At 34.5% G+C, this 27,845-nt stretch overlaps 3 protein-coding genes across 10 annotated transcripts in view; 2 read left to right on the top strand and 1 right to left on the bottom strand.

The window, feature by feature from the left end:
* The window catches only part of LOC132053054 (uncharacterized), a 33,194-nt gene extending 25,992 nt beyond the window's left edge, over positions 1-7,202 (bottom strand). For 7 of the 8 annotated variants that reach the window (XR_009414072.1, XR_009414073.1, XR_009414074.1 and 4 more), the window contains exons 1-6: positions 7,039-7,202; positions 5,430-6,240; positions 5,133-5,339; positions 4,826-4,948; positions 4,518-4,579; positions 263-752 (exon numbers count right to left, since the gene is read on the bottom strand). Coding sequence is in view for 5 of the 8 variants with exons in the window: in XM_059444865.1 (XP_059300848.1) it covers positions 263-752; positions 4,518-4,579; positions 4,826-4,948; positions 5,133-5,339; positions 5,430-6,238 (1,691 nt within the window). In the remaining 3 variants the exon portion in view is untranslated. The remainder of the gene's footprint in view (positions 1-262; positions 753-4,517; positions 4,580-4,825; positions 4,949-5,132; positions 5,340-5,429; positions 6,241-7,038) is intronic. The other variant, XM_059444884.1, reaches the window with a different exon arrangement.
* A 7,488-nt stretch (positions 7,203-14,690) lies between these two features.
* On the top strand, positions 14,691-17,877 carry LOC132053044 (uncharacterized). The gene is made up of 4 exons (XM_059444853.1): positions 14,691-14,872; positions 15,737-15,812; positions 15,952-16,078; positions 17,181-17,877. The coding sequence occupies exons 1-4, from the start codon at positions 14,759-14,761 to the stop codon at positions 17,368-17,370; spliced, it is 507 nt and encodes a 168-aa protein (XP_059300836.1). The 5' UTR covers positions 14,691-14,758; the 3' UTR covers positions 17,371-17,877.
* Positions 17,878-19,588: 1,711 nt separating this feature from the next.
* Positions 19,589-27,368, top strand: LOC132053038 (uncharacterized aarF domain-containing protein kinase At5g05200, chloroplastic). Its single transcript, XM_059444840.1, has 12 exons — positions 19,589-19,730; positions 19,836-19,930; positions 20,012-20,132; positions 21,728-21,870; positions 22,952-23,065; positions 23,162-23,350; positions 23,461-23,616; positions 24,182-24,447; positions 24,538-24,635; positions 25,627-25,805; positions 26,240-26,356; positions 26,963-27,368. Exons 2-12 carry the CDS (start codon positions 19,865-19,867, stop codon positions 27,134-27,136), a joined length of 1,623 nt encoding a protein of 540 aa, XP_059300823.1. The 5' UTR covers positions 19,589-19,730; positions 19,836-19,864; the 3' UTR covers positions 27,137-27,368.
* Positions 27,369-27,845: the final 477 nt, after the last annotated feature.

Raw genomic sequence — 27,845 nt, 5'->3', positions numbered from 1 at the left:
CTTTAAAATATTCTCATATAAGGAGCTCTGAACATGATATCAGGAGATTAAAAATTTCCAAAGGAACATTAACTAATAGCTCCTCTTGATGACCAAGAATACATACATGTACGAAAATGTTTTGGTTGATAACATCTATGTCAATTGGTTTATATATAGTTATACCTTTCATGAACTATACTCTATTGGAATATTGAGGAAATCCAGGGAAAATGACATGTTCTAAATAGAACAATGAAAATGGAAGGATAAGTAAGAATACCGAACAATTTCAGCATGCCACTGGGGCAATATAGGAGCTGGACACACTATAAGAGTTGCACCTGAGGCAACTGGCGCTACACAGGCTTGGATCAGTTCTGAGCACGGCTGGCAGATATAGCGGCCTTCCGTTTCAACTATTTTAACATCGTTTTTTCGTTTAGCACGCTTGTGCATATTCCCAGTTGACTCCTGCTCATTTAAGATTGCCTTAGATTTTGTATATTTCTTGTTAGGCGAATAGCCCACACAATCTGCGTGTTGCCATGCATCACAAACATCACACTGAACCCACAATCCTTTATATCTGATGCTTTCACTCACAGAACCACATATACACTCTACACGCTCTCTTTTCAGTCTTTTCAGACTATTCTTCTGACCCTCATCACGCAGAAATTCACCAGTAAAATTGCCAATGGAAGATGATGCCACCTGATGTGCAAAGATACAAGCAAGCAGCTCAACAGTTTTTCCCAGCCCCATCTCATCTGTAATACAACAATAACAGAAGAAGCAACCAAAGCTAAGTAAGGCTTTCAATGACTGAAAAATATCAAAAGGCCCTGTTCACAGTTGAGGTACTTAATATTTGCAGAATTGCCTAACATCATATATAATACTCCCTCTGTTTCAATTTGTTTGTCTAACTTTTTTTAGTCCGTTAAAAAAAGAATGCATCTTTCCTTTTTTGGAAACTCTTTAATTTCAACTTTCCACATGGCATGTTTACGACCACAAGATTAAAGGGCATTTTGGTACATTCTACATATTTTTAATTTAAGGTAACAAGATTCAAAAGTCTTCTTTACTTTCTTAAACTCCGAGTCAAGTCAAAACCAGACAAACAAACTGAGACGGTGGGAGGTATAAACATTCAAGCATAAATCAATTACTTACAAGGAAATTACATCAGAAAACAAGCAATCCATTCCCTTAATAACTCAGTAAAACAGTAACTAAATATGAGGAAAGTGTTCTAATGAAAAAGAAAAAGTGAAGGAAAAAAGAAACTATTTCAACAAAACAAGACATGTTTGCTATCCAAATCAATCACATGTCAGACGGTAAATGAAGCCCACATTTTTTAATCAATAAGGTAAGATTCCATCAATGAACAGCACCAAGAAGGTCCTAATATGTACAGAGGATCAACCAGTGCAGAAAGAAAAAGGAGAAATAACGAATGATCTGATCTATCATTCTATCCTAAAGATTTTATGGTGTCCAATACATTTTTAATTGTCTTCCCTGATAAGGATTGAAAGTGTGAGAAATTATGAGAGAAAATATTATTATTGAATTGTGTATCTACATTATTACATTGAGCCCTATTTATAGACACTACATCCTAATCCTTTCCCATGTAGGATACTATATACGAATCCTATTCCTATTCTAACACTCCCCCTCGAGCTGGTGCATACAAGTCATATGTACCGAGCTTCTTACAGATGTATTTAATACGAGGACGAGTGAGTGACTTGGTGAAAATATCCGCAAGTTGATTACTCGACTTCACAAATTTAGTAACAATATCTCCGGAGAATATCTTTTCCCTGACAAAGTGACAGTCAATCTCAATGTGCTTAGTCCTCTCATGAAATACCGGATTTGATGCGATATGAAAGGCCGCTTTATTATCACACGCAAGTTTCATTTGACTGATTTCTCCAATTTTTAGTTCTCTGAGCAACTGCTTAATCCAAACTAGCTCACAAGTTGTGTAACGCCCCTTTGGCCGTTACCGTAATTTCGAAAAATTCGCGGCCTTGGCTCCCAAAGCACATGCGATTCGTCACGTGTACTTGGTAAAACCCTAGCCTAATCGGACCCGACGTAAGAAAAGAAGTTAAAATATCGGATTTGGGCCACCGGGCCCCAGATAACCGCCATAGCGGTTGGCTGACCGCCGTAGCGGTCACGCCATAGCGACAGATGCTCCGCCGTAGCGGAGGTATGCAAATCTCAAAGGACCGCCCCATCGGTGTAAATACCGTCGAAGCGGTACCGCTGTAGCGGCACTTTGACCGCTGCAACGGTCGACGACCATTATCGACCATATTTAAAGCCCCATTTCGGGACTTGACCTAAACTTCCTCATTTCTAAAACTATATAGCCGTCACTTGGGAGTTTCCAGCCCTAGAGACTTGAATATTTGTAAAAGTAACTTTCTCTTATCACTCCTTTCATCTTCCTTAAATTCTTCCTCCAATTTCCCTCATAATCTTGAAAATGGTAAGTATTAAGAAAAAGTTTCACCAAATTTCTTGAAAGACCTAAAATAGCTAATGGGTATTCTTAACCTAGTATAACATCTTTATGGGAAGAAAAGCTTGTTTATTTCAAGATTAGATTAATGACAAAGTTTCTAAGAGCTAAACCTTCTTGTTTCCAAATAGGTTAGTTGATGGATCTTAATATTGAGAATATAAACTAGAAAGGCTAGTTTTGATTAATGATTAACATGGATTTCTATAGGAAAGGGTTAATTGGTAATAAAGGAGATTTAGGAATCTGATTCCAGAAATTATGGTCTTACCCTTACGAACCCAAATTCCTCAAACTCTTACTTACTTGAATTACTTATCGTTCCTAGACCGCTCGGATCATTATTTCCTTATGAGGATGGGAGATGAAGTTCAATGGATGTTCGCGACACCTGCTCAGCCTCTAGGTAGGTTACGGCTTTTCCTTTTTGGTAGACTTCGGTTAGAGTTCCACATATGTACGTTAGATGAAACGGAGAATGCATGCCTAGGTCTTCGGACACCGATGTCGAGATGGTTATATTAGGTGGGTATTTTTGTATCAAATTGTCTCTTGCGATACTTGTTGGTACGGTAAAAATGATGTGTTACCTTTTGGGTGAGATTCGGGCTAGTGAGACATGTGTAGAGATAGTACTGTCGGAGATTTCGTGTTAACCTTCGGGTATGAAGGCGTGATTATGGCTTTTTGCCTTATTGTGTCTATTGTGTTGTTGCTTATTGTGAGTTGTTGGCACGTCGCCACGTGATTGATTCTACAGGCTTGCTGCTTAGTGATTACTTGTGTGTCGGAAAGCATATTTATCATGAATGAGGTTGTTGGGAAGGAAGTAAGGTTTATGATATTGTTATTGTGAGTGAGATTTGTGTCCAAGGGTGGCACCATTGTTTTATATATTCTCGTTGGCATTGTTATCATGCATTCACTCATTCATATATATATTGGGATGGGGTTGCGCGCCACAACACTTACTTGGATCGGGTTGCATGTACCGCAACACTGACTGGGATCGGGTTGCACGTTCCGCAACACTGACTATTGGATCGGGTTGTGCATTCCACAAAGACGTACATGGACTTAGCGGTCCCCCATGGATCATGGTCAAGTCGAGGTGACGAGATATTCCGCCCAAAGCGTGTCTGTATCATTGCATATGCATTGCATTCATACCATATACATCTTGCATTACATCTTCTTATCTCTCATGCCTGATTATGATATGGATTTGTGATTGTATTCTCTAAGACTTGGCACGATTGGGTTTATTTGCTATAACCATAGGCTGTGATCTGAGATTGATTAAGTGTTTTACTAAATATGTCCATGATATGCGGGAATGACCTAGGGGGCGTGACTGTGTTCGAGTACTTGAATGGTGAGAAGGTCTGTCATTCCCTTTTAGCCCAAACCTATTGAATAGTATGTTGACTTGTGAGTGGTTAGTATATGAGCGTCCTTAAGGGCATTAGCAAATGATGTGGGGATTGGGAAAGGTCGCACACGCCTGGCACGTGGAACAAATGCGCCGTCGGAGACGTAGGATTTTCCGGCACGTGACGGCAAGACTGCCGGAGTGTTTTTGTGGGATTTTCTCGCCTGAACCAGATCTACGCTGTCGTGGTGTCAGAATTTGCACAACACCACCGGACAGAGATTGTGATGCTAACAGCCACCGGAAAAATTATGCACGGCTGTAATTTAAAAAAAAAAAAAAAATATTCGGAACTTCGCTGGAATATTACACAGCTGATATTTCCTCACTAATGCTCTGATACCATGTGAGAAATTATGAGAGAAAATATTATTATTGAATTGTGTATCTACATTATTACATTGGGCCCTATTTATAGACACTACATCCTAATCCTTTTCCACGTAGGATGCTATATACAAATCCTATTCCTATTCCTATTCTAACAGAAAGCAATAACATAAGAAGGTAGATCAAGGATGAAAGACTGCCAAATTCAGTCATTTTGCTTACCAGCTAAAATACCACCAGGAACAACTGCCGGGGTGCTCTCTGGACGCAAGGATACATTTCCACTGAAAAGTAACATCAGAAACTTATCATTAAATAAGAACTCTTCTTAGTTGATTAAAAAAGTATGAAGAATATAACTTAACAAAAGAGATTTTTAAGAGAGATATCTGTTTAATCTGAAAAAGTTCTATTTCAATTTTGACTCCTTATATTTTGAGTTAAGATTTAAGAACAATAGAGTTGTGCTTAAGGAAAAGGAAGAAGCATCAATCAATAGTGACCCAGCCATCAGGATGAATGAATTTTACCATTCATTTGAACTTTTCAAGAAAAGAAAGGGAACAATGGATGCTTGCCCTGGAATTAGGGATGTACATAGCAAGTCACATCCCATTCTAAAGAACAGAAAATGCGAGAAGCTGATCATCCACCTTTAGAATTCATAAACGCAAGATAGCAAAACCAAATTCAGTTAGTGCCAACAGTTGGAAGTGTCCATTTCATCACAAGAGGGCATATTAGATGAACCATGGATGAAAAATACTTCAAAGGATGCTAAAAGCACAGTGAATCTAACGGTAACATTTTCTGTATATCATAGAGGGAGAAACATACCAAAATGGATTGTAATATATTGTTATAGTGGTGTCAATTAAACTCAGTGGCATACATAGAGGAGAAATACAGTGATTTATTTTGCTTTGCAAAGATCCATCGGAATTTCTTTTCTCCCTCTGCACCATCCAATAAGCCGCACGACGCTGGTAAGGTCTAAGCTTAGGAAGCAAATCAGGGAGGTCATCATCAAGCATCGGCTCCTCCCTGCAGGAAATATCACAAATGCAAGCCAAGTATGAGGAAATTTGCAAATAGCCAACACAAATTGAAACTAATGTCAGCAGAAACACTCACTTTGATGGCTTAATAGCTTCATAGAAACTAGCTACATCAAACCTAGAAAGTTTCCTTGCAGCAGAAGAACTTTCATCCGGCCCTGAAGCTAGACCAATATCTGCATGTGCTGCCACCACGTATCCATATCTAGCCTCTGAAGTCACAACCTCTGGACGTAGCCAAGCCATCACATGCATCATGCTCTTTTTCCATAGCTGTCTGGATGTATCAAGAAGTGACTCACACGCATCAAATGCGCTTTTTAAAATCTCCACCCTCACCCGTATTGATGAGAAACAACTTGGAACAATATGCCCCGTAATAACAGGCCTCAATGTCAAGAACTTCAAACTAGCCAAATGGACTAGCCCCGATATACCCTCATCAGGTCCATCAAAATTCCCCACCACCAACACAACAGTTTCCTCCAAACCCTCCTTCTCCTGTTTAGCTACAATTTCCAGACACATACTACTAGCAGATAATACAGGCCAGTGACCTAACTTTATCCTAGTAAGATACTCATTAACATTACTCACCCTAAACCTCAATAAATACCTTGAATCCCGGTAGAACTCCTCATCCAATATATAACGACAAAACTCGTCACTAACATTCAAGTCTGATAAAACAATTTCAGAAATATCCATATGTTCATCCGATAACCAATTAGACCGATCAATTTCAACAAAAAATGGCACATCAACTACAAAAGACTCATCCTTTTCCGCAGTTCCAGCATCAGTTTTGCTGTTTAATTTCCCCTTAGGAACTTCTCCTTCCAAAATTCCTACTGAACGATTTGGCTTAGATTTCCTCCTACCCATTGCTGTAAACAATTAAGAAATACAATGAGCAATGTGCTTACAAGATAAAAATCCTGGGAAATTTTTAAAAATACGCAGCCCAACATACAATATTACGCCATGTCGCGCAATATACAACACTCCCTCCGGTTCAAAAAGAGTGTCCACTTTGCCATTTGCACACCCTTAAGAAAATACTAACTCCTAGACAAAAATAAGTAATTTGACTAAACTACCCCTAATTAAATAGGCATTGAATTTGATCACATAAACTTAATAGGGGAAAATCTGGAAAAATAGAGTTAATTCTTTCTTGATTTGATAAGTAGACACTCCTTTTGACCCAAGAAAAAAAGGCTAAGCGGACACGCTTTTTGATTGGAGGAAATATAATACAACATGATAACTGGGGAAAATCATTATACATAATGTATCAACCTTGTATAAAAGGTGTTTATAAACAAATATAGGCTAAACCGGGTAACAAACTCAAAACATGGGCTACGTGGCGTAAATATTTTCTCCCAGTAGACAGAGAGCAATTTTCCCAATCCTTTACTTGTTATTCGAATAACCAAGAACCTATACATATAGTAATGAAAATTCAAGAGTTGTAAAATGAACTTGAATGATCTACTCTAAGGGAACAAATAGTTACGAACTTGAATAATCTACTCTAAGGGAACAAATAGCTACATAATATGAACGATTTCTCAGAAAAACTGATAGAAGTGAAATAAATTTACAGGTGAATATTGTGGAGAATTCAAAAAAACGAGTCTACTAAATGTGGAAAAAGAAAAAGGGAGAGAGAAGGAAACCTTAATTTCCCGGGAGTACAACTGTTGAGTCTTGTTATGACGAAATTCCAAACATTTGGATTGATGTTTCCGTACTGTGGGAGGGAGCTTATAAACTGACACTCCTGTTCCTAACAATAACCGACTCTGTCATGTTAGGGATCGTTTGCTTGGGTCTGGGATTATAGTGCGGAGGAAATTATTTAATGGATATAATTTACCAAAATGTTTAGTTTATTGCACTAGAAATGAGATACACTTAGGGTGTGTTTGGTACTTAGATAAAATTGTCTCAGGATTAATGGTGCGTAGATAAAATTATCCCAGGATTATAATCCTGAGACTAATTTATCCCATACCTTGGGACTAATTTATCCCATCTTCTAAATAGGATAAAATAATCCCAGGATTAATGGGATAAGATGGGATATCCCATCTTTAAGTTTAAGATGCACTTTATATTTTGTATGGTACAAGATATAAATTTATTCCAGGATAAACTTATATCTTCTACTAAACATGGTATAAAATTAATCTCAGCTTAGTACTAGGATATCCTAGCTAATACCGTGTACCAAACGACCCCTTAGGGTGTGTTCGGTATGAAGGAAAATGTGTTTTTAGAAAATAAGTGAATTTCTACTGATTTTCTCATGTTCGGCTGGGTACTGAAAAATAAGTAAATTTATTACTTATTTTCTCATGTTTGATTGGTTGGTAGAAAATATTTTTCGAAAAATACTACCCATGCTCCACCAACCCTACCACCCCATACAACACCAACCCCCATACCCACGCAACCACCACTGTCCAACCACTTCATCTTCAACCATCCCTACCCCACATCATCGCTCTACCCAACCCTCCCAATTTTTCTATTTCCTATATTTTATTTAACTTTTATAAAAAGTGGGAAAAAAATTCTTATCCACTCAACCACCACCCACCCCCCACAACCCACCCCACACCAAATTTAACAACGCAAACTTTTCATTTTTATAAATTTTTTATATAGGCAGAATTAAATATGAAGTAGAAAATCCGGGAGGAGGTAGGAGGCAAGGTGCGTGGGTGTCATAGAAAATCAAAATACAAAAAAAACTTTTCAAAACTTTAAAAAAAAAAAAAAAAAATTGGAGGGGGTGGTGGGGTGTTGGGGCGGGTTGGGGGTGTCGTAGAAAACCAAAATAGAAAATAAGCTTTCAAAACTTATTTTTTAAAGAATTACTTTTTTTGGAGGGTGTAGTTGGTTGTTCGGCGGGGGTGGGGTGGGGTGTCGTAGAAAACCAAAATAAACAAGAACTTTTCAAAACTTTTTCTTTTTGAAAAAACAAAATTGGAGGGGGTGGGGGGGTCGTGGGGGTGGGTAGTGTAAAAAACCAAACAAAAAAAATAAACTTAAAAAAAAGGGTAGGCGTCCCATGGGACGAGGAGCGGGTGGAGGGGGATGGGTGGTGTAGAAAACCAAAAAAAAAATAAGGGTGGTGAGGGAGGTGGGGGGGAGGGAGGGGGAAGGTGCGTGGGGTTGTGGGAGCTGTTGGGGTTTGGTGATTGGGGGATCGATTCGGTAGTGGTAGGGTGGTTGGTGAAATACCAATTGTGGACTTGTTTTCCTTACTTTGATTAGGGAAGTCGTTTTTCTCATTTTTAAAGAACTTGTTTTTCAAAAAAAAATATTTTTTTTTTTAAAAATTTGACCAAACGAACGTGAGAAAATTGGAAAACATTTTCCAAAAAATGTTTTCCTTCATAACGAACACACACTTAATATAATATTTAATCAAAAATTTTGTTGATCAATTCCAATTAGAGCTAGAAGGAAATTTGGAGGTTAAGGAAGTAGATGACGATCGGTCAGTAAGTCCACTGCGTGACTCCTGTGTCGTAATATTAAAAAATAATTAAACTATTATTTTGTTTAAAATAAAATTATGAAGGGTTTTAAAAAAAAAAAAAAAAAAAACGAAAACACGAAATAATTCAGTGAAATATCATTTGCCTTTTTTATCTGTAAAAGTAGTTTTCATATTGGTTAAAATCGTAATTTGATTATTTTCTACTATTTATGACTTTAAAATCGACTACTTTCCTTATTCGAACTACATAGGAAATCATAAAATTTATGACTTAAACGTCAAATAAGAATTTACTTACTTGAATTATGTATCATAATTATAATTATTTCCATGTTACTCTTCCTTATATAATACTCCGATATTTAGGACTACTCAATATGTACGATTTTGGAGTCCAGCTGATAATAATAATAATAATAATAATAATAATAATAATAATAATAATAATAATAATAATAGAAAAATTTAAGTTGCACCTTAATTTTACTTTCACTATGACTCATGTTATCACTATTGTAATAATTTACATAATTGAAGGATTCGCCAATTATCAACTAGACAGGTAACTTCTTTTCAAAAGTTTAAACCTTAAATGAAAAATTACGATACACTATTTCAATCTTTAAGGATGTCTGCCACATTAATAACCTTATGAAAAGCGCTCAATATGAGGCTCACGGTTGATGGTTGATAGCAGACGAAACTATATATATCAATAAAAGGTTGTTAATTGTTCCATGGTTGATAGCAGACTTCACAAAGATGATTTTTTCCTCTTGAGCTCATCCAAAAGTGTGTTATCTTATGTCTCAATCAAAGTACGGTCATCTATTTCTTTTGTCATTCATGTTTTAGATAGTTAAAGATTCTGTAATACTTACACTTCTATTAGTGTATTCTTTGCCTTTATTAGTGAATTGTATGGTATGCATTATATCTTATGAAAATTTCAAATTAGAGATTAATTTTGTAATATTTGTCGGTCTTTTAAAATTACCTCATATGTTTTGTTTAGATAAGTCTCCACAGACCTCTCAGTTCGGGATACTCGAAAATCGCATTATGGTAAATTTTATGTTCAAGAATAATAAATTGTATTATTTTAATATATCCTACATGGTCCTTGATCACATTTAGTACTTTGAATGTGTTTTAAGTATAGGATGACTCCGTTAAAAGATTTTACTTTCAAAAACAATAGAATTTGTGTTTCCAACAGAAGTTACATTTGAGTTGATTAAACAACAGATTCGCGTTAAAGTAACCAAAAGTCAAGTAGCATAATTTTTGAAGTCTAAAACTTCCAACTTCTCAACTTCGACTTTTTGCAAAGTTTTTCCCTATTTCAACATTTTTTCCTTCTTCTTATAAACGTATACGCGATACACACGTGCAACGCACGTATGCTAAAACTAGCATAATATAAAATATGTCTTCAGTATATAATAATAAGTTGAGATAATTTTTATTTTCAATTTTAACTTCGGATCTTTTAAAAGACTTTTGGGGAAAAGCTGTAGCATTTTATTCGGGAATTTAAGTAATTCCATAATTATTATCCACTCTTAATGGGGGAAGAATAATATCCAAAATTATGGTATAAATTAATCTTGGATTGCTAAGTTCGAATTCGAAAATTTAATCATACGCTGGATAAAATATTTTGGCATCAAATCTCGAGATTATTATCCCTTATCCCACCAACTTTAATTAGTAGGAAAGGGAATAATGGAATGAGTTATTTTACTTTGCAATTGATTATGGGCTAATTAGTTCTGGGAATCATTTTGTATTAAAACGACGGAATTAGTTATCTCATTTACAAGATGAGAAAGTTAATGCAATGAAATATCTCGCCCATGAGGTATTCTTATTTATCCCATTCCGTAACTAAGAGCCCGTTTGACTTAGCTGATTTAAAGTAGCTAATAAGCATTAAGTGCTGCTGATTTAGTAAAAAAGCAATTACGCGTTTGGATAAAATAGCTGAAACTGATAATAAGTTGTTGAAGTGTCTGGCAAAAAAGTGTTGATAAGCATATTCATCGCCTTGGTAAGCTATTGCCTCACCAACTAGCTAATCAGACGCGAGCCTCTCCCTCGGGCGGATTCCTCCTTTTGCTCCTCGGCCTACGGGGTATTAGCAGGTAGTTTCAGTTGTTGTTCCCCTCCCAAGGGCAGTTCTTACGCGTTACTCACTCGTCCGCCACTAAAGTTGTTTATACTAATAAGAACGTAAATTCCAAATTAATTCAAATACAAAAAAAAAAAAAATTATGCCTCATTTATTTTTAATGTAACATTGATTAGGTAAAATTATTTCTTATGAATATAAAGTATTTTATGATAAGAAAAACTCTTTAATAAAATACTTAATAATTATACTAAAATTCGTTAGGATACATACTCAAATAGTACACAAAATATTTGAATAGAAGAAACGCATATGCAATTAATGAAATTTTGTTTGTTGCTACTTAAATTAAAATATTCAACTGCGATAAAAATTATGAGCAATCAAATCATGAGTTGTTGGGTTTTAATTTTTAAAGCCGTAGGGTGAGGAAATGACGTGATGGAGAGGGTTAGGGGTTTTGTTAGAGTCAGGCTATTTCAGGGATTACAAAATAATATTAGGGATACAGTAGTAATAGTCCTGGTCAAACTAAAAGTGCTTATAATCTAAGGGTATTTCAGAGATTACAAAATAATATTAGGGATAGAATAATAAAAGTCGTGGTCAAACTAAAAGTTCTTATAAGCTACAAAATAATAAGTTGGGAGAGACCAACTTATGGCTTATCGCTTATTTTAGCTTATAAGCACTTTTATTTTTACCAAATCTATACTATATTAAAAGCACGAAGGGCCTTAGAAATATTGATCGAACTTTTTGCCCTTCATTAAAAGACTCTGCAATAGACAAAATTGTCATTTACTTATTTTTTTTCTAACCAATATTTCTAAATAGTTTACTAATTATTTCCTTAATATTTAGGAATTTGACTTTCAGCTCCTTTCCTTTCTAGAATTCTTGCACCTTTCAATTAAGGAAAATTTGGAATCTTAGAATTTTAAAATTAACTAAAACTTATTTATTACGTCTTTCCTTATTTGACTAAAAGTCTAAATTGGATTCTTTAATATCATATTAGGTTTAGAATTTTGTTAACATATTTCTTAGGAGAATCCCAATAATTAATGTCGCCTAAGTAAGGATGATTTTCCGCTATTGTGCATGGGTGTGGGGAGCAAACTTTTGGTTGAGAACAGGAGGTTTCTAAGAATTCTATAAGCAATATTGAATTTGATTCTATTGTTTTCCCATTCCTACAGGTTTAGTACTTTTGTTTCATTTTTTACAGTGATGGAGCACTTCTATTTTTATTATTGTAATTTGTTACAAGTTGTTATCTTATATTATTATGTTCATATATAATGTAGTTCGTTTTTCCTTTATCTTATTCTTTAGAGTGTATTTTCTTGTACCAATACCAGCATAGTTTTGACTTCTAACATTAACTGCATTTAATCTTGTTCCTTAACTGTTAGGGTGTCAAGGAGGTGAGTTATCATGTTTGATTCATTGTGAATTCTGTTTCAGGTGAACACTAGAATAACAACCTTGTACTGATAGAGGTTGACCTCGATCTAATAAGTGCGATGTTGATTATGCAAAATATCGATTTAGTGTCAAAACTATCGATTTCAGATTTCTTCCGCGGCAAATTTCAGGTTGTCATCTTCTATGCTACCATACTCCTTTTTTGTTATTGTTAATTTGTTACAAGTAGTTGTGTTATATTATTATGCTCACATATAATGTAGTTCGTTTTTCTTTTACCTTATTCTTTAGAGTGTATTTTCTTGTACCAATACCAACATAATTTTGACTTCTGATATTAACTGCATTTAATTTTGGTCCTAAATTGTTAGGGTTTCAAGGAGGTGAGTTACCATGTTTGTGAATTCTGTTTCAGGTGAACACTAGAATAACTTCCTTGTACTGATGGAGGTTGACCTCGATCTAATAAGTGCGATGTTGATTATGCAAAATATCAATTTAGTATCAAAACTATCGATTTCAGATTTCTTCCACGACAAATTTCAGGTTGTCATCTTCTATGCTACCATACTCCTTTTTTGTTATTGTTAATTTGTTACAAGTAGTTGTGTTATATTATTATGCTCATATATAATGTAGTTCGTTTTTCTTTTACCTTATTCTTTAGATTGTATTTTCTTGTATCAATACCAACATAATTTTGACTTCTGATATTAACTGCATTTAATTTTGGTGAATTTTGTTTCAGGTGAACACTAAAATCATCGCGTTCTACTAACGGAGGTTGGCCTCGATCAAATAATTACAATGTTGATTACATAAAATATTGATTTAGTGGCAAAATTATCGATTTCTGTTGTCTTTCTCCACAAATTTCAGGCTGTTATCTTCTACGCTACCATACTCTTTTTTTGAGTTTGTTTTATCTAAAATTTATCAGTATTCTAATATTGTCTAAACTTCTATAATTTTTTTTTTTTTAATTTAGATGCAAGACCAAATTCTTTTGATTTGCAGTTGATGCAAGAATTATAGATTAAAAGAAAATGCAGCAAAATCGTTGTATAGTATAAAGAGTTAAATCAGTAAATATGTGAATTTAAGATAATAAAGATGAAATAGTAAAAACAAAATGTATAATAAAATTAGTTGTCATTTTTTTTCTTTTTTCATTGCCCAACAAATGACAATAGGGGTATTCATGTTTCGGTTTAATTAAAATTAACACAAAAATTCAATTTTATTCATTTTTAAATTCTTCACATTAGTAAATTTATTTTCCAAATTAACAAATTTTTTAGGTATATAACTTTGTTAAATAAGAAAAATAGTAGTAGTGAAAGAAATTAGAAAATAAAGTAAAATCAATTATAGTATAATGTTAAGTGTTAAATTGGTAAAAATGCAACTTTAAAGTAATAAGGATGAAATAATAGAAATTAAAATATATTCTAAATGGATTGGTATTATTCTTTTTTGTTACACCTCAATAGAAAACTTTTACATGATTGTTTTAAGAATATATTATAAATTATTTCCTTTGATGTTGTGGATAAACAATTAAAAAATTTAATGAACTAATTAGCAAGAGAATCCAATTTTATTCTTTTTTCAATTTCCTCACACTAGTAAATCTATTTTTCAAAGTGGCAAAACTCTTAAGCATACAAAATTGGTTAAATAAGAAAAATATTAGTGGTGACAGAAATAAAATATAGCAAAATCGATTATAATATAAAGTTAAATGTCAAATTGCAAAATACAAATTTTAAAGTGACAAGGATGAAATAGTAAAAAATAAAGTATATTCTAAATGGATTGTCGTTTCTGTTTGTTACGCTTATTAACAAATGAAAACTCTCAATATTCTTTTATATATATTAAGTTATTTCACTATAGAATACACATGAATTATCGATAAAAAGTTAAATAATAAAATTCGTCACTCATCCTATTAAGCGATATCAAAAAAAAATTATTAGCTATGAGCAATTTAGCGATAAAGTTTACAGCTAATTCCAACTTTTTTAATAATATTTACTATCAAATGAGACACGCGCTTTAATCACTAAATTAGCATGCAAATAAGTCAAAAAGTGCTCATAAGCTAATTTGACCAGCTTATAAGCTCAGCAAAACACCCTCTAAATCACTAGCGTCTGTCATCTGCGTGACTGCGTCTCGTCACAGCCTGTAATGCTACCCTGTGAGGGGGTATTCTGGTCATTTCTCATTTAAAAAGAAAAAAAGAATAAAATGAAAGAAGGAAAGAAAAAGCAGGGGGTTAGGGTTTTGCGCAATTGAGCAAGAAAAAGAAGGCATGGGAGGGGGAAGGAAGAATTTGAAGAGAGGTGTTGAAGAAGAATTTTTGACCCTTGAAAAAGGACAAAGCATTATGCAAGTTCTGGACCTTCGAGGTTCCAACCTTATTCAAGTACCACCCATTTCTTCTTTTATGTCTTATTATGGATTGCACCCTCTCTGTCCCAAAATAAGTTTATTTCACGCCCATTAAGAAAAATAATAAATACAAGGTGTAGTTTACTATTCCTTCTGTTCACTTTTTATACTTGTCACCTTTCGCTTTTCGACAAATTTTGACCAACATCTTAAGATTTATATTTCCTCATGAGAAAAACTGCAACTTTTAGTATTTTTTGGTATAGTTTTCAAATATATCAATTTTAATTTTAAAATATTGAATTAATGTAGCTCAATTTAGTTTCAAAGATTAGTCAAATTGACTCTCAAGAAGTGAAACGTGATAAATAAAAATGAACAAAGGAGTAAGTTACCCTTATTTATTACTCCCTCCGTCTCAAATTATGTGTCGCTTTGTTGTATTACACGCTCCTTAAGAAATATTAATTAGGAGGAGTATTTGACTACTTTTACCCTCATTTATGTCTAAGTTATGATCTCTCTATATTAAATGTTACTTTATTGATGTGTCATCTTCATTAATAACAAAATTCTACTAAGGGTAAAATGGAGAAAAAATAATTAATTGTGTCTTGAACTTCTAAAACGATAAATAATTCTAGACAACTATTTGTAGTAACCACAACAAATAATTTGAGACGGAGAGAGTATATAATTCTTGAAAACTGAGCACTATTAAGGAGTCATTATAGTTGGAAACAACTACTATTTTTATCTTGAATTCGTAAGGGGACACTTATTTTGGGACTATTTTTTTTCCTAAAGCTACACTTATTTTGGGACGTAGGGAGTATTTTGTTAGTATTGAAATTTAGTTTTTTTTTTTTTTTTTTTTTTTTTTTTTTGTAATGTGAAGGTATCGGATGCGAAAGGTGAAACATCATTAGCAATATTTCCAGCTAAATTTCAGAAGAGCATGTGGATAAAAAGAGGTTTGATTTGGTATTTCCTATCCTAAATTATGGGATTTATCATGGTTGTTGATTCCATGCCTTTATTTTATTGGCGTTGAATAGTTAAGAATAATTTTAAAGTGTTCCCTTTGTGTTTCCATCTTTGTTCAATAAATAGGCAATTTTGTTGTGGTTGATGAGAGTGGCAGAGAGGAAGCTGCTGAATCAGGTAGAAAAGTGGGATGTGTTGTTACGCAAGTACTCTATTATGATCAAGTCCGTGTGCTCCAAAAGTCACCAGAATGGTGAGATTCTGAAATTCAAGCACCTATTATTTTCGCCCTTTTTTGGTTTTAGGGAAAGGGGAGGGGATTGTTCCTTCTAAAATCTGTTTTGGACTGGAAAAGAAGTAGCATTATTTTGCTCAATGAGCCTGTCAGTGTAAATCTCTATCGAAATGGATACATTTCTTCCAGCTTGTGAACTTGCAGATAGCATTGTGACAAAGGTTATTGAGATTAAAGATTAATCACTGATATTGGGAAACAGGAGATGATCTCCTTATAATGCTCGAAGCAGTACTCTTGTTTCTTCCATGTCATTCGGCTTTTAACCCTCATGCGTGCTGTAGGGGTATCCACCATTTTGAAACTATGTGTTTTTACATCCACCCTCGTTGTAGATTTTGACTTTTTTTTCCTAGCAAGTCTGTAGGTTTCTGTTACAGCATATGGTCATTCAGCTTACAAGTTGAAGCCTCTCAGTAACTACTTTGCTGAGTATTTGTTTTGCCAGTTTGATTTCACGGAGTTGGTCACATATATTTCAACGTGCTAACTTAATTGATATATTGGTGTGCATACTCGCCATGTTAAAAAAAAAAGAAGAACAAACGTGAACGGGGACTGGATTGATGATTATTGAATCCTGGGTCCTGAACAGTGGTTTGATTAATGATGAAGAAAGAGAATTCTTGGTTCAGTTCTCTACCTTAACGACATAAAATAGGATTGATTGAATTGTATTGAGTCCGATTCATAGTGATTATTTATCAAAGAATGACTCTGGTTAACAAATGATTGAACAATCAGGAGCAATTAACTTACGATACTTAGTTGACATTCATAAAAAGCACCTAATGAATTATGAGTTCAATCCATCCTCTTTAGAAAGACGGAATACATGAATAGATGGTAAATTTTTGTGGACACAACCCTAATTGAAACATCATACTACCTCCCGACACCCCCTGACATACTTCAATCTGCTGCACAATCCTGTCTGATTAGTTGGCGAGAATCTGTCACTGGATGCTACTCGGGGAGGGTCATACTATGGTCTACTACTCTCTTCCCCCAAAATAGTTTTCGGTCAGAAACTTTCTCATGTTGTGTAATCCCTTTGCAGGCCTGAGATCTTCAAATCCACAGTAGTAGAGAGTTCAAAACAGGATACGCAATCACACAATTCCCAGATGGATGAAAATGAGGACTCAAGTGATGATGATGGACTCCCTCCATTAGAAGCCAATACAAACAGATTAAATCCTTTTCAAAGGGAGTCGGAAACCGAGTCGGATTCAGATACTGATCCCTGATCCATGTTTTGGGACATTCATGGCCTTCTTTTCTGCGGATGAATTAGGTGTAAAGGCATTGCTTCCTTTGAAAGCTATTAATTGTAAATCTGCTTGCTATAGAGTAGTGAATATGTCAAGCCCACATCTGGAGTGAGTGAACTTCTGAATTTCCGCATTCAAAATTATCAAAAATCTGAGTTCTGGTATGATTTTTTTAATGCTATGTTTTATAGGATGTTCTTCAATATTGCAAAATATGCATAGCATACTTTGTTTGGAATTAACTCGTGAATTAAGGCGAATGAGCACAGTTCAAGGCCTGATGAGCTTTTTCGCCTGGTGTTGATAAAATTTTGTGATGCAAGGGTTTTAATATATGTACCAATGACTACATTTTGATTATGTCTTCTCCTTTAATGGAGTTTATGATTTAGTTGCTCCCTGCTCAGAGAAACACTAGAAGAAAATGGGACTATCTTGATGGCATCCCCATTATACATTCTTCAGGAAAAAGGCCAAGGATTTTTTTTTTTTAACGGAATTGTTCTGTTAAATCTTGAGAATTATGTACAATCTAATCGCTTGTCAAATGGAAAGTTAAACAAAATGACGCAAAGATTATTCTTTTCATATTTTCTTCGGAAAGAAATTGTAGAGCAAAATGATATTTGTATTGTATTATCAGAATTCTTGGCGCGGGACATTCTTTTCAAGGAATTTCCCATGTGTATTTCTCATGCATGCTTAAACGACGCTTTGTTACATCGTTGGTTCATACTATACCATAATAACAACATACTTAGTGTAATTTCACAAGTGGGGTCTATGGAGGATAGAGTGTATGCAGATTTTATCCCTATCTTGAGAGAAAAAGGAGTTGTTTCGGATAGACCCTCGGCTAATTAAAAAACAAAATAGCTAAGAATCATTTTGTGAAACGGCATTTATAGGGAGGGGCATATTTTATGAAACTTTTTCTTCCATAGTAAATGATTTATGTCGAAGAATCATTTTTTGAATTATTAAAAGTATGTGACATATCAGTTGTATATAGTGGAGGATGGGTCAGAATAGTGTTTAGATGTATTAGAATTTTTTTTAAGAAAAAAAAAAAAAAAACTATATTGGTATACATGAAATTTGAACTTGCATTGATTTTATGCATAAACAATCACATATTGCTTAAAAAACTTGTTTGATAATTACGAGCACATTATTCATCTGTACGATTTTGGTAAGTTTTATGTACGTTGATAAAATGACAAAAAAAAGTCGATTATCTGTTATACATAAAAAAAAGAGGCTAGCAAAAAGTCTAGTACAACAGAAAAGGGGCTTGTTCCGACTAAAGATGCAGATACGATCCTATCAACTCAGATAATAGGGAACAAAAATAATGAATGATTTGAACTATTGAGAAAGTGGGAAAGGAAGAAAGGAGCACTGCATCTCAGGGAGAGAGGAAGAAAATTAGATAATAGAAGAAGCAAATCAAAAGAGTGATTGAAGAACAAAGGAAGAATCTTATCAACTCACGATTCAGCTAGAGGAGAAGAAAATGTCGAATATGAGAGATCAACAATTTAGAAGATAAATATAGAAATGAATTTAAAAAAAAACAAATATGTGCTATCTGAAAAAGAAGGAAACTAAGATCAAATGTAAATTTGTTTTTCAAACTACCACTAGCGAAAACAGCATATGAATTTATTGGCTGACTGTATAATTTGTATCATTTTCTTTCATATAAATTTTGTTATTGGGTGCATTAATTGTATTGAAAAATAAAATGGTAGTTGAAACTTTGTTAAATTAATATAATTTAAACTTTAAAGTGCTCAAACGAGCAATAACATATGTTACTTAATTATTATTATTGTTGTTGTTATTATTATTAATGCATATTTTTACTTAATTAAATCACTAATGTAAGTCTGATTGCACATAACACAAGATCTTATGACAATTTAAGGTGGGCAAAATAATTTTTGTTCTTAGCGGCCTTCGTATCAATGGTTTAAATTTTACAATTGATCAAATAAGAAAATATAAGGTGGTCAAGCAAATAAGATAATAGTTTATTGTTTTTCTCTCCAACATATTTAGCAAATAAGATAAGAGTTCAAATGGTTTCAAAGGTCTCTTTTACCTCATTTCCCAGTAAAAATTGAACTAATATTGAGCAATAAATCCCCTTGTGTCTTATTTTTTTCCGCGGTGTCTCACCTGTATTGAAGCCCAATTAATTTGAATCCTGGGTCGACTAAAAGGGAAACAAAAATCAGGTGTTACGCAAATGATCAGATGCTACGTGGCCTCCTCTCTTTCACTATTTCATCCAACATACACGGCGTGATTGAGCAAAACTACGAAAATTTGTATTTTTCTCCTTTTTCATGTTTGTTAATTATCACACACATCATTTTCCCTCGTAACAAGTACGTAAGTAAATTACTTACTTGTACTAATTATATAAATTAAAGAAAGCAGAGAATTGTGAAGGAAAGGAAAAATGGCAGTTGTTACAGTGTTAAGGGGCGTCTCTTATGGGCGCTTACCACTACTCCCCAGTTCTCAGGTCTGCTTTTACTGCCTTTTTTACCATTTGGGTATCCTTAATATTTTGAATCTTGAAATAAAATTTCAGTTTATTTTGCAGTTGCCAATTATAAGTGTCACAGCTAGACCAAGAAACATTGGTTATGGGAATCGTCCAAATGTTTTAAGAATATCTGCTCGTTATTCACAGGCACAGGATCTATTCACTACTCGTCTTCAAGGTGCTTTACTTGTTTTCCTCCCTATTTCATTGATAAGATGTTTAATTCCCTTACCCTTTTACCCAAAGAGGAAATAAAATGAAGAACAAAAGAAAACAGTAATACAAGACTAGTTATTCATGTATATTAGTTATTCCATCTTCTACCCTTCATAAAATAATACATGAATTTTGGTAGCTGGTTAGAGTTATGCAGGTATTAGTAATGCAGGGATTAGTTATGAGGGAATCTATGTATTATTTTATGAAGGGTTTAGTTATTCATGTATTAGTTATTTTAGTATCTATCCTGCATAAAATAATATATGAATTTCTTCATAACTTATACATGTATTAGTTATGTAGGTTTCTAAATTGCAAACCAAACACTGTATTAATTTTATACATAAATAACTTACCTCCTAATGTTATCATTGTCAAAAAAAAAAACCTTACCTCCTAACCTACTAACAAACGTGGTATTACTAATGCAGGATTTAATACGTGAATAACTTGCCTCCTAACTAGCTACCAACTGACCCCTTATAAGTTGTATATGTTTTAGTTATGTGTGATTGTAAGATGATAACCATACACCATACTTGGAGTGTTTGAATTTTATACAAAGCAACTAAAAGCTACCAAACATGGTATTAGCTAGGCTAGTTTTAATACATGATAACTCCCTTTCTAACCAACAACCAAACGACCCCTAAATTATAATCGGTCACTAGTCAAGCATTAGCAGAATTACAAAATCTGTCAAAAGATATATTTCTTTATTTTGTGGGCAATTTAAGGTAGTTACACGATGAAGCTACCGAAATCTTTATAATTGAGGGATATAAATTTTATTTTACAAAAGAGAATATTACGGGTTCTTGAATTTCTTGATTGGGATTATGTTGTCAATTATCATAGAAATTTTTTTCCTGAAAGCAAGTCAGTGTTGTCAAAGTCGCACTTAAAGGGCTCTTAAGCCCTGAGGCGAGGCTCAAAACATGTTAAGCGCTTCGCCGCGCTTTATGTGCGCTTCAGTGTCATCATCAAGGCTCTAAGACATACTTTTCCCTTGCCAATGAGCCTCTCTTGAAGAGGTTACACTAGATAATTGATATTTCACTTTATCGTATTATTTTGCAATTTCTTTGTCCATATATTTGTTATTCATGCTTATTATTACTAGACTTGACTAAACATATATAAATTTGTATTTTTGCACCATTGCGCCTTTTTTCATTAAAGCCCACACTTTATTTGCGTTTTGCGCTTAAAGCTCCAACTGACCAAAGAGCTTTTTGCGCTTTTCGCTTTTGATAACACTGAAGCAAGTACAATATATTGAACTTGGCCACTTTATTCTATTAATTTGCTATAAACAGTCCTTCCTTATGCCTTTTGTTTGGGATTGTTCTGCGTTTTGATTTGGCACAGATATTATAATTTACCTATCATTAAGGGCCCAGAATAAGGTTGGCACCTTTTTATAGGCTATGAAGATAGGAAGCAGTTGGAAGATGCTTTGCATTTCTAGTATACTGAAATAGTTTAGTTGTATAATATGATGGTTTCTGTCATTGTTGAGCTTAACTCAAACTATTTTTTCATATCTGGTAGATCGTCTAGAGAACTTGCCCAAACTTGTGGAGGATATTGTACAAACATCTCTAAACACAGGTCCTCGTGGAGCCTTAAGGTTAGCTCAGGGTGTCCAAGCTGTAGTTGGAGTAGGCAGTGAGTGGCTGCAAGACATATCTAAGGTAACAGCTGCTAACTGCTAATACCATGCACTGATTGTCAATAGAAACATTTTTTATAACTAATTAATAAGAAAATTTTATGGTGTTGTTTTGTTTTGTCAACATATTTATAGGGGCAATTATAGATTCACAGTTAATTCATGAATGTATGTTGTTTCCCAAGTCCCATTAAGGTGCTCATGTTATGAACATAAATTACATATAGGCAGAATACATTAACAGTCCCTTAAACTTGCCAGTAAATTTCATTTATACACTCGAACTACGACATGTTCCGATTGAGCACCTGAACATATGATAAAAGTGTTCCTATTTAGACACTTCCGACTCAAATTTTTGAAAAAACTTTTGCGCGTGTTCTCTAGCGCCCATTACATAGATTAGTTAACCACTTAATATATGTCACCTCCTTTAATTATCCGCATTAACCTCAATAAGCCGTAAAACCTCATGCACGTTCAAATTGATGTTGATGTGTATAAATGAAGAAGGAGGCATACGTTATGTGATTAATTAGTTTGTGAACACATACATAAACTTTTCCAAAATATGAGCTAGAAGTGTCTAATCCGAATACTTTATCATGTGTTCAAGTGCTCAATTATCATAGGCCATAATTTGAGTGTCGAAGTTAAATTTACTAGCAAGTTTAAGGGGTTGTCGATGTATTTTCATATGCCAGCTTGGGTGGTAGTCATTTCTATTGAGAAGCTTGTTTGGTCAAACTCCTTGAGCTTTCAAAACCACGCTAATTCAGTTATCACAACAACATGCAACTTGTACTGGAGTAATATTTTTAAGAAAAGCTTCCGATTTCTAGATTTTGATGACTTTACCTTGGAGGTATCCTACTGGTCAGAGGACATCCAAATGTTATTTGCCGAATTTGTTGGGGGTTGTTTTAGACTTACCAGATATCCGTTGCTTATCCAAAGCACCCCACAAGAAAAAGGGAAAAAATCTGTTTCGCTTGTTCTCTTTGACTTGTCTTTTCTAATAATCTAATTCACTAAGTTCTCTCATAGATTTAGACTCTTAACAGGTGTCATCTTCTTTAATTTAATTATATTTTACTTTTTAGATGGCAAACTCATCCACGGGACTACCAACTGAGCTGCAGCTTGGGCTATTATCTCCCCTATATTTGAGGAAATTGTTTGAACGCATGGGTGCAACTTATATCAAATTAGGTCAGGTAAGCATGAAGCAAGACCATCTTACTTATTGTCATGCTCTTTCATTTACATGCCCATGACACTCGACTAATACTTTATTATCATACCATTCGCAGTTTATTGCATCTGCACCCACGTTGTTTCCACCAGAGTATGTTCAAGAATTCCAATACTGTTTTGACAGGGCTCCTGCAGTTCCTTTTGAAGAGATCCAAAAAATCATGCGTGAAGAACTAGGCAGACCAATTGATACCGTGTTTGAATATATTGATCCCACACCACTTGCCTCTGCATCAATTGCTCAGGTTCATGATTTTTCTCCTTTGTCTTGCGTTTTATGACATTTTATGATTCCGTTCCTCCAAATGTTTTATCATTTGATCTCTTAAATGGCTCAACTATGTTTAATTTTCAGGTGCATGGTGCAAGAATAAGAGGCACAGGAGAGGATGTAGTGATAAAGGTTTTGAAACCTGGAATAGAAGATATTTTGGTAGCAGATCTGAACTTTATTTACGTTGTAGCACGTATCCTGGAGTTTTTGAGTCCTGATCTAAGCCGTGCATCTCTGGTATAATACATATAAGTTTTTAACAATTTACTGTGGCTGCTGATATGACTATTATCTTCCTCTAGGATTTTTACTCTAGTTATCTTTCAATGAATGCGTAAAATATTTTCTCAAATTCTTAAGGAAAAGCATCCCCCTGCCTCTTCATGAACAAAAGGAAAACGCAGTGGCTGTTGAAACACATGCTACTTCCTCGCACATTTTCTTAAACTAAAGCAATGGGCACCTATAGTATCATAACTGAAATTTAAACCTATCCAATGTAAATCCTTTTCGCTCGTTGGTCGGATTATACGTGTCAAAATGCAATGTTATATAGATTTTGCAAATAGGAAGAAGCTGTGGCCCTGTTGCATCTATTTAGTTCATGCTATTTTTCAAATTGTACTTTTTTTTTGTCTTTGTAATTGTTATTTATTGCTGCTCTATTTCAATTTTGGTGACTAGTTCTTATGAACTTCTGGGGACTGGAGCATGTTTCCGCATAAACAACATTTTTGCTTTTGTATTTGTCTCAAAACAACGGCTTCAAGCTCTTTTTTCCTTATATGCAACTTTTATACAGGTTGCTATTGTCAAAGACATACGAGAATCAATGCTAGAAGAAGTTGACTTCAACAAGGAGGCTACAAATATTGAGTCATTTAGGAGGTATTTAGAAGCCATGGGACTTACTATGCAGGCCACTGCTCCAAAAGTCTACCGTCAATGTAGTACTAAGCGTGTTCTGACGATGGAGAGGCTATATGGCGTACCTTTGACAGACTTAGACTCTATTAAGTCACTGGTTTCTAGTCCTGAGACCAGTCTTATTACTGCCCTAAATGTTTGGTAAGACTTCTGATCTTATTTTAGTCTGTTTGGCTTTTATGTTCAGTTTACTCTGACCAGTCGAGTTTGATTTCTTTGGCCAATATGCAGGTTTGGAAGTCTGCTCGCCTGTGAATCTTTCCATGCTGATGTACATGCCGGCAATTTGTGGCAATTACGTGATGGGCGTATTGGGTTCCTTGACTTCGGTACCCACACATCTTTTCTCTTTCCATCCTTCTTTTAGGAATTTTTTTGCTACTAAGAAGGCCAAAAGTTTGTGCAGGCAGTGGATAATTGATGTCAGCTACTCCATATTTTTATGTGTTTCATCATACTATATATAATTCTTTCTTCTTTGTCCGAGCCCAGGGCCAGCATGACAATCATCTAGACAAAGAAGGTGCAAGAGAATACTTGTCATATTAAGGCTACAAGGAAAATGCACAAGAAATGGGACTTATGACCTAGTGTATATTTTGCTTAGTAAAAGGAATAATTGGTTAAAATTGTCATGTAGCAAGACACTCATTTTTGTACAAAGTTCTTACTGATTACTCCCTCCGTCCCAATTTATGTGGCGGTGTCATGGAGGTTAAGCAAGAAATTAGAAACTTGTGGTCTAAAATAAGCCATAGATATATCATCTCATTAAGGAAAAAATGAGAAGTTTAAAGTTAAATTGTTTCTAAATAAGTCAGTATGACATTCTATTTGGAACATACTAAAAAGGAAAGTATGCTGCATAATTTGGGAAGGAGGGAGTATTTAGTTATCTTCCTGATGTTTTGTAGAAGCTTATATCTATAATGAAATGCAGTCTTAGGATCACCAACTTTTGCTGCAAATAGTTTATCAACTTGGACGGCGAAGCAATTTCTGACTCATTTGCTGGTTGAGAAATTGCTGGCTGGTGGTTTTTATGTGTTCTTTTTCTTAATTTAGGATTCAGAAAACTGTGTTGTGTGTCTTTCCTGATCAAGCTTTAATAGATTATTTAGCTGTTCTAGTTTCTCAATGAGAATGTTATTAGCTGCTAGTTTGATTTATTTAAGCATTTATATTGATCTTGTGCAGACTATGGGCATGCTAATTTAAGTCAAATACCGAAAATGGGCATGCCAATTGAGTTAAAACTTCCCTGCTAACATCTTTTCCAATCTTATGGAAATACTTAAAAAATAAGGATTTTCTATGCAGGAATTGTTGGTCGTATATCTCCAAAGACGTGGGCTGCTATGGAAGTATTTCTGCAATCTATATCCATTGAAGATTATGAGTCGATGGCATCTGCTCTAATTGACATGGGTGCTACTGGAAAGGATGTGGACTCAAAGGCTTTTGCGAGGGACTTGGAGAAAATATTTTTGTCAATTCAGGTAAAATATAAGATCCAGCATAAATTCTGATGAAAGTTTTAGATGCTGCTGCTGATTTCTCTGCTCCTAAGGTTCCTGTGTATGCTTGTCTGTGGGTTGGGGTAGACTACTCAATGTTTATTGGCTACATATGGTTCATCAAGCAAGAGCTGTATTTTTTAAGGCTGTAAATGTAATACTGGAAAAAGTTGGAGTATCATATTTCTGCATCATATGTGAGAAAGTAATCTGACATGAATCAAATTGAGATGGTTTTGAATTCTATCATGTCAACCCTATCCTGAATGTAGTCAACTGTAAATTCATAGACTGAAGTTTCGGATACGATGGATGTCTTATTATAGGACTTCCGTTGTTGTAAAATTTTGATTTTTCATCGGACTAGCTGAGCTCCGACTAATAATTTTCTGATCCATATTGCTATTTCTACACAGGATTTAGATACAGAAATCATTGTTGCTGCTGCCAGGGACACAAATACAAATGCGACCACCGTCGCTGCCAATGTAGCATTTGATGAGAGACAGATGAATGCACTATTTCTGGACGTGGTAATGCAGTTTTAGCTCTAGTATTAATCTATACATATTCTTTTCGATAGTTGTGGATTTGTGCTTCAAAATTATGACATAACCAAAGTCAGATACCCTATCACTTTCCTGTTTGGTCTTAAGTTTTCATGATTAATAAAAACAAGGCCATTCGTCTAGAATTATCACATATTCCTCCATTTTTCTTCTTTCTCTGGTACTCAAGATGTCCTTATACTCGGCTAATCATATGTGAAATGAACAGTTTATTAGATCTCTAGTGCCAAATGTCAAATAAATGCAGCAAAAAGAGTTGCATTTTATTGTTCCAGAAATTTTTTGTCATACAAAATGCTGAACTAGTTCATAGGCTTAAATACAGATTTCAGTTTGGTGTAAGATGCAGAAAGTTTATGATACATTGATACTTGTACCTTAGTTCCCTCGATTCATAAAGGGTCACTGAGGTTTTGCTTGTACATATGGTCATATTCATGCACTTTCCTGGTGCACTTTTGTGGAATAAAATACTTACAGATCAAAGCATAAAATAAAATGCTGCTATTTCTCTCCTTGTCCTTGTAAACTATATATATTTTCTGATCCATGTTCTTCAATGTTTGGCAGGTTAGAGTAAGTGAATCTTACGGATTGAAATTTCCTCGTGAGTTTGCACTTCTGATGAAGCAACTTCTCTATTTTGACCGCTACACCAGATTGTTAGCTCCAAATATGAACATGTATCGAGATCAGAGGATCAAGCTCGTCTCAAATCAAACACGAAGGAACATATACCAATGATGATTGTAAGTCACACCAAAGGATTGTTGCCCTTCCTGAGATTTTCTAATATACTGTAGCTTATCAAAAGAAAATAAGTTTCTACTATACTGTATATAAACGTTACCATCAACTTTACACAATAGAGGGGAAAAGAAATTGTATCATATTTTTCTGATGTATGATGTTGGTTGATGTGGATCCCATATTTGTGGGAAGAGAAATTTGAAATAGAACTTTGAATATTTGTTCATTCTTTTGCGGTAATAATATATGGTTTGCAAGGTAATAATATATGGTTTGCAACGATAACCCAGGTATATTTGCGATACGGCCATTAACTAGAACGTTTGAGGACTAACTAATTGACGGGCTTTGAGAATAGTTAAAGCCATGTCCAATATTATCTAAACAAATCCCAAGTAATAGTGGTAAAACTTTGACCCGTTAACCCTTGGCTTTTCTAGCGATAAGAATGTCTTTTAAGTAATTGTCATTCTGTAAGACCATAATGAAAACTAAATTTTTGTTTTTCTTCTAGGGAAATATGATATTGAGGTTTTTTCCGAACATGATTGGTTTCTAAGATCACTTCCGGTTGAGCCGTTTATCAAGGATACTTTGCCGTGCTTCATTTTGGGTTCTGCCATGGCATTGCTTCCTGGCAGAGGAGGCTGTAGCATGGGTTCAATTAAAGCCATTATTTTTGAAACGGATATAAAATATATAT

This window comes from Lycium ferocissimum, chromosome 1 (assembly GCF_029784015.1).
Source record: "Lycium ferocissimum isolate CSIRO_LF1 chromosome 1, AGI_CSIRO_Lferr_CH_V1, whole genome shotgun sequence".
Classification (NCBI taxonomy): domain Eukaryota; kingdom Viridiplantae; phylum Streptophyta; class Magnoliopsida; order Solanales; family Solanaceae; genus Lycium; species Lycium ferocissimum.
This window is presented reverse-complemented; position numbering and strand designations above follow the sequence as displayed.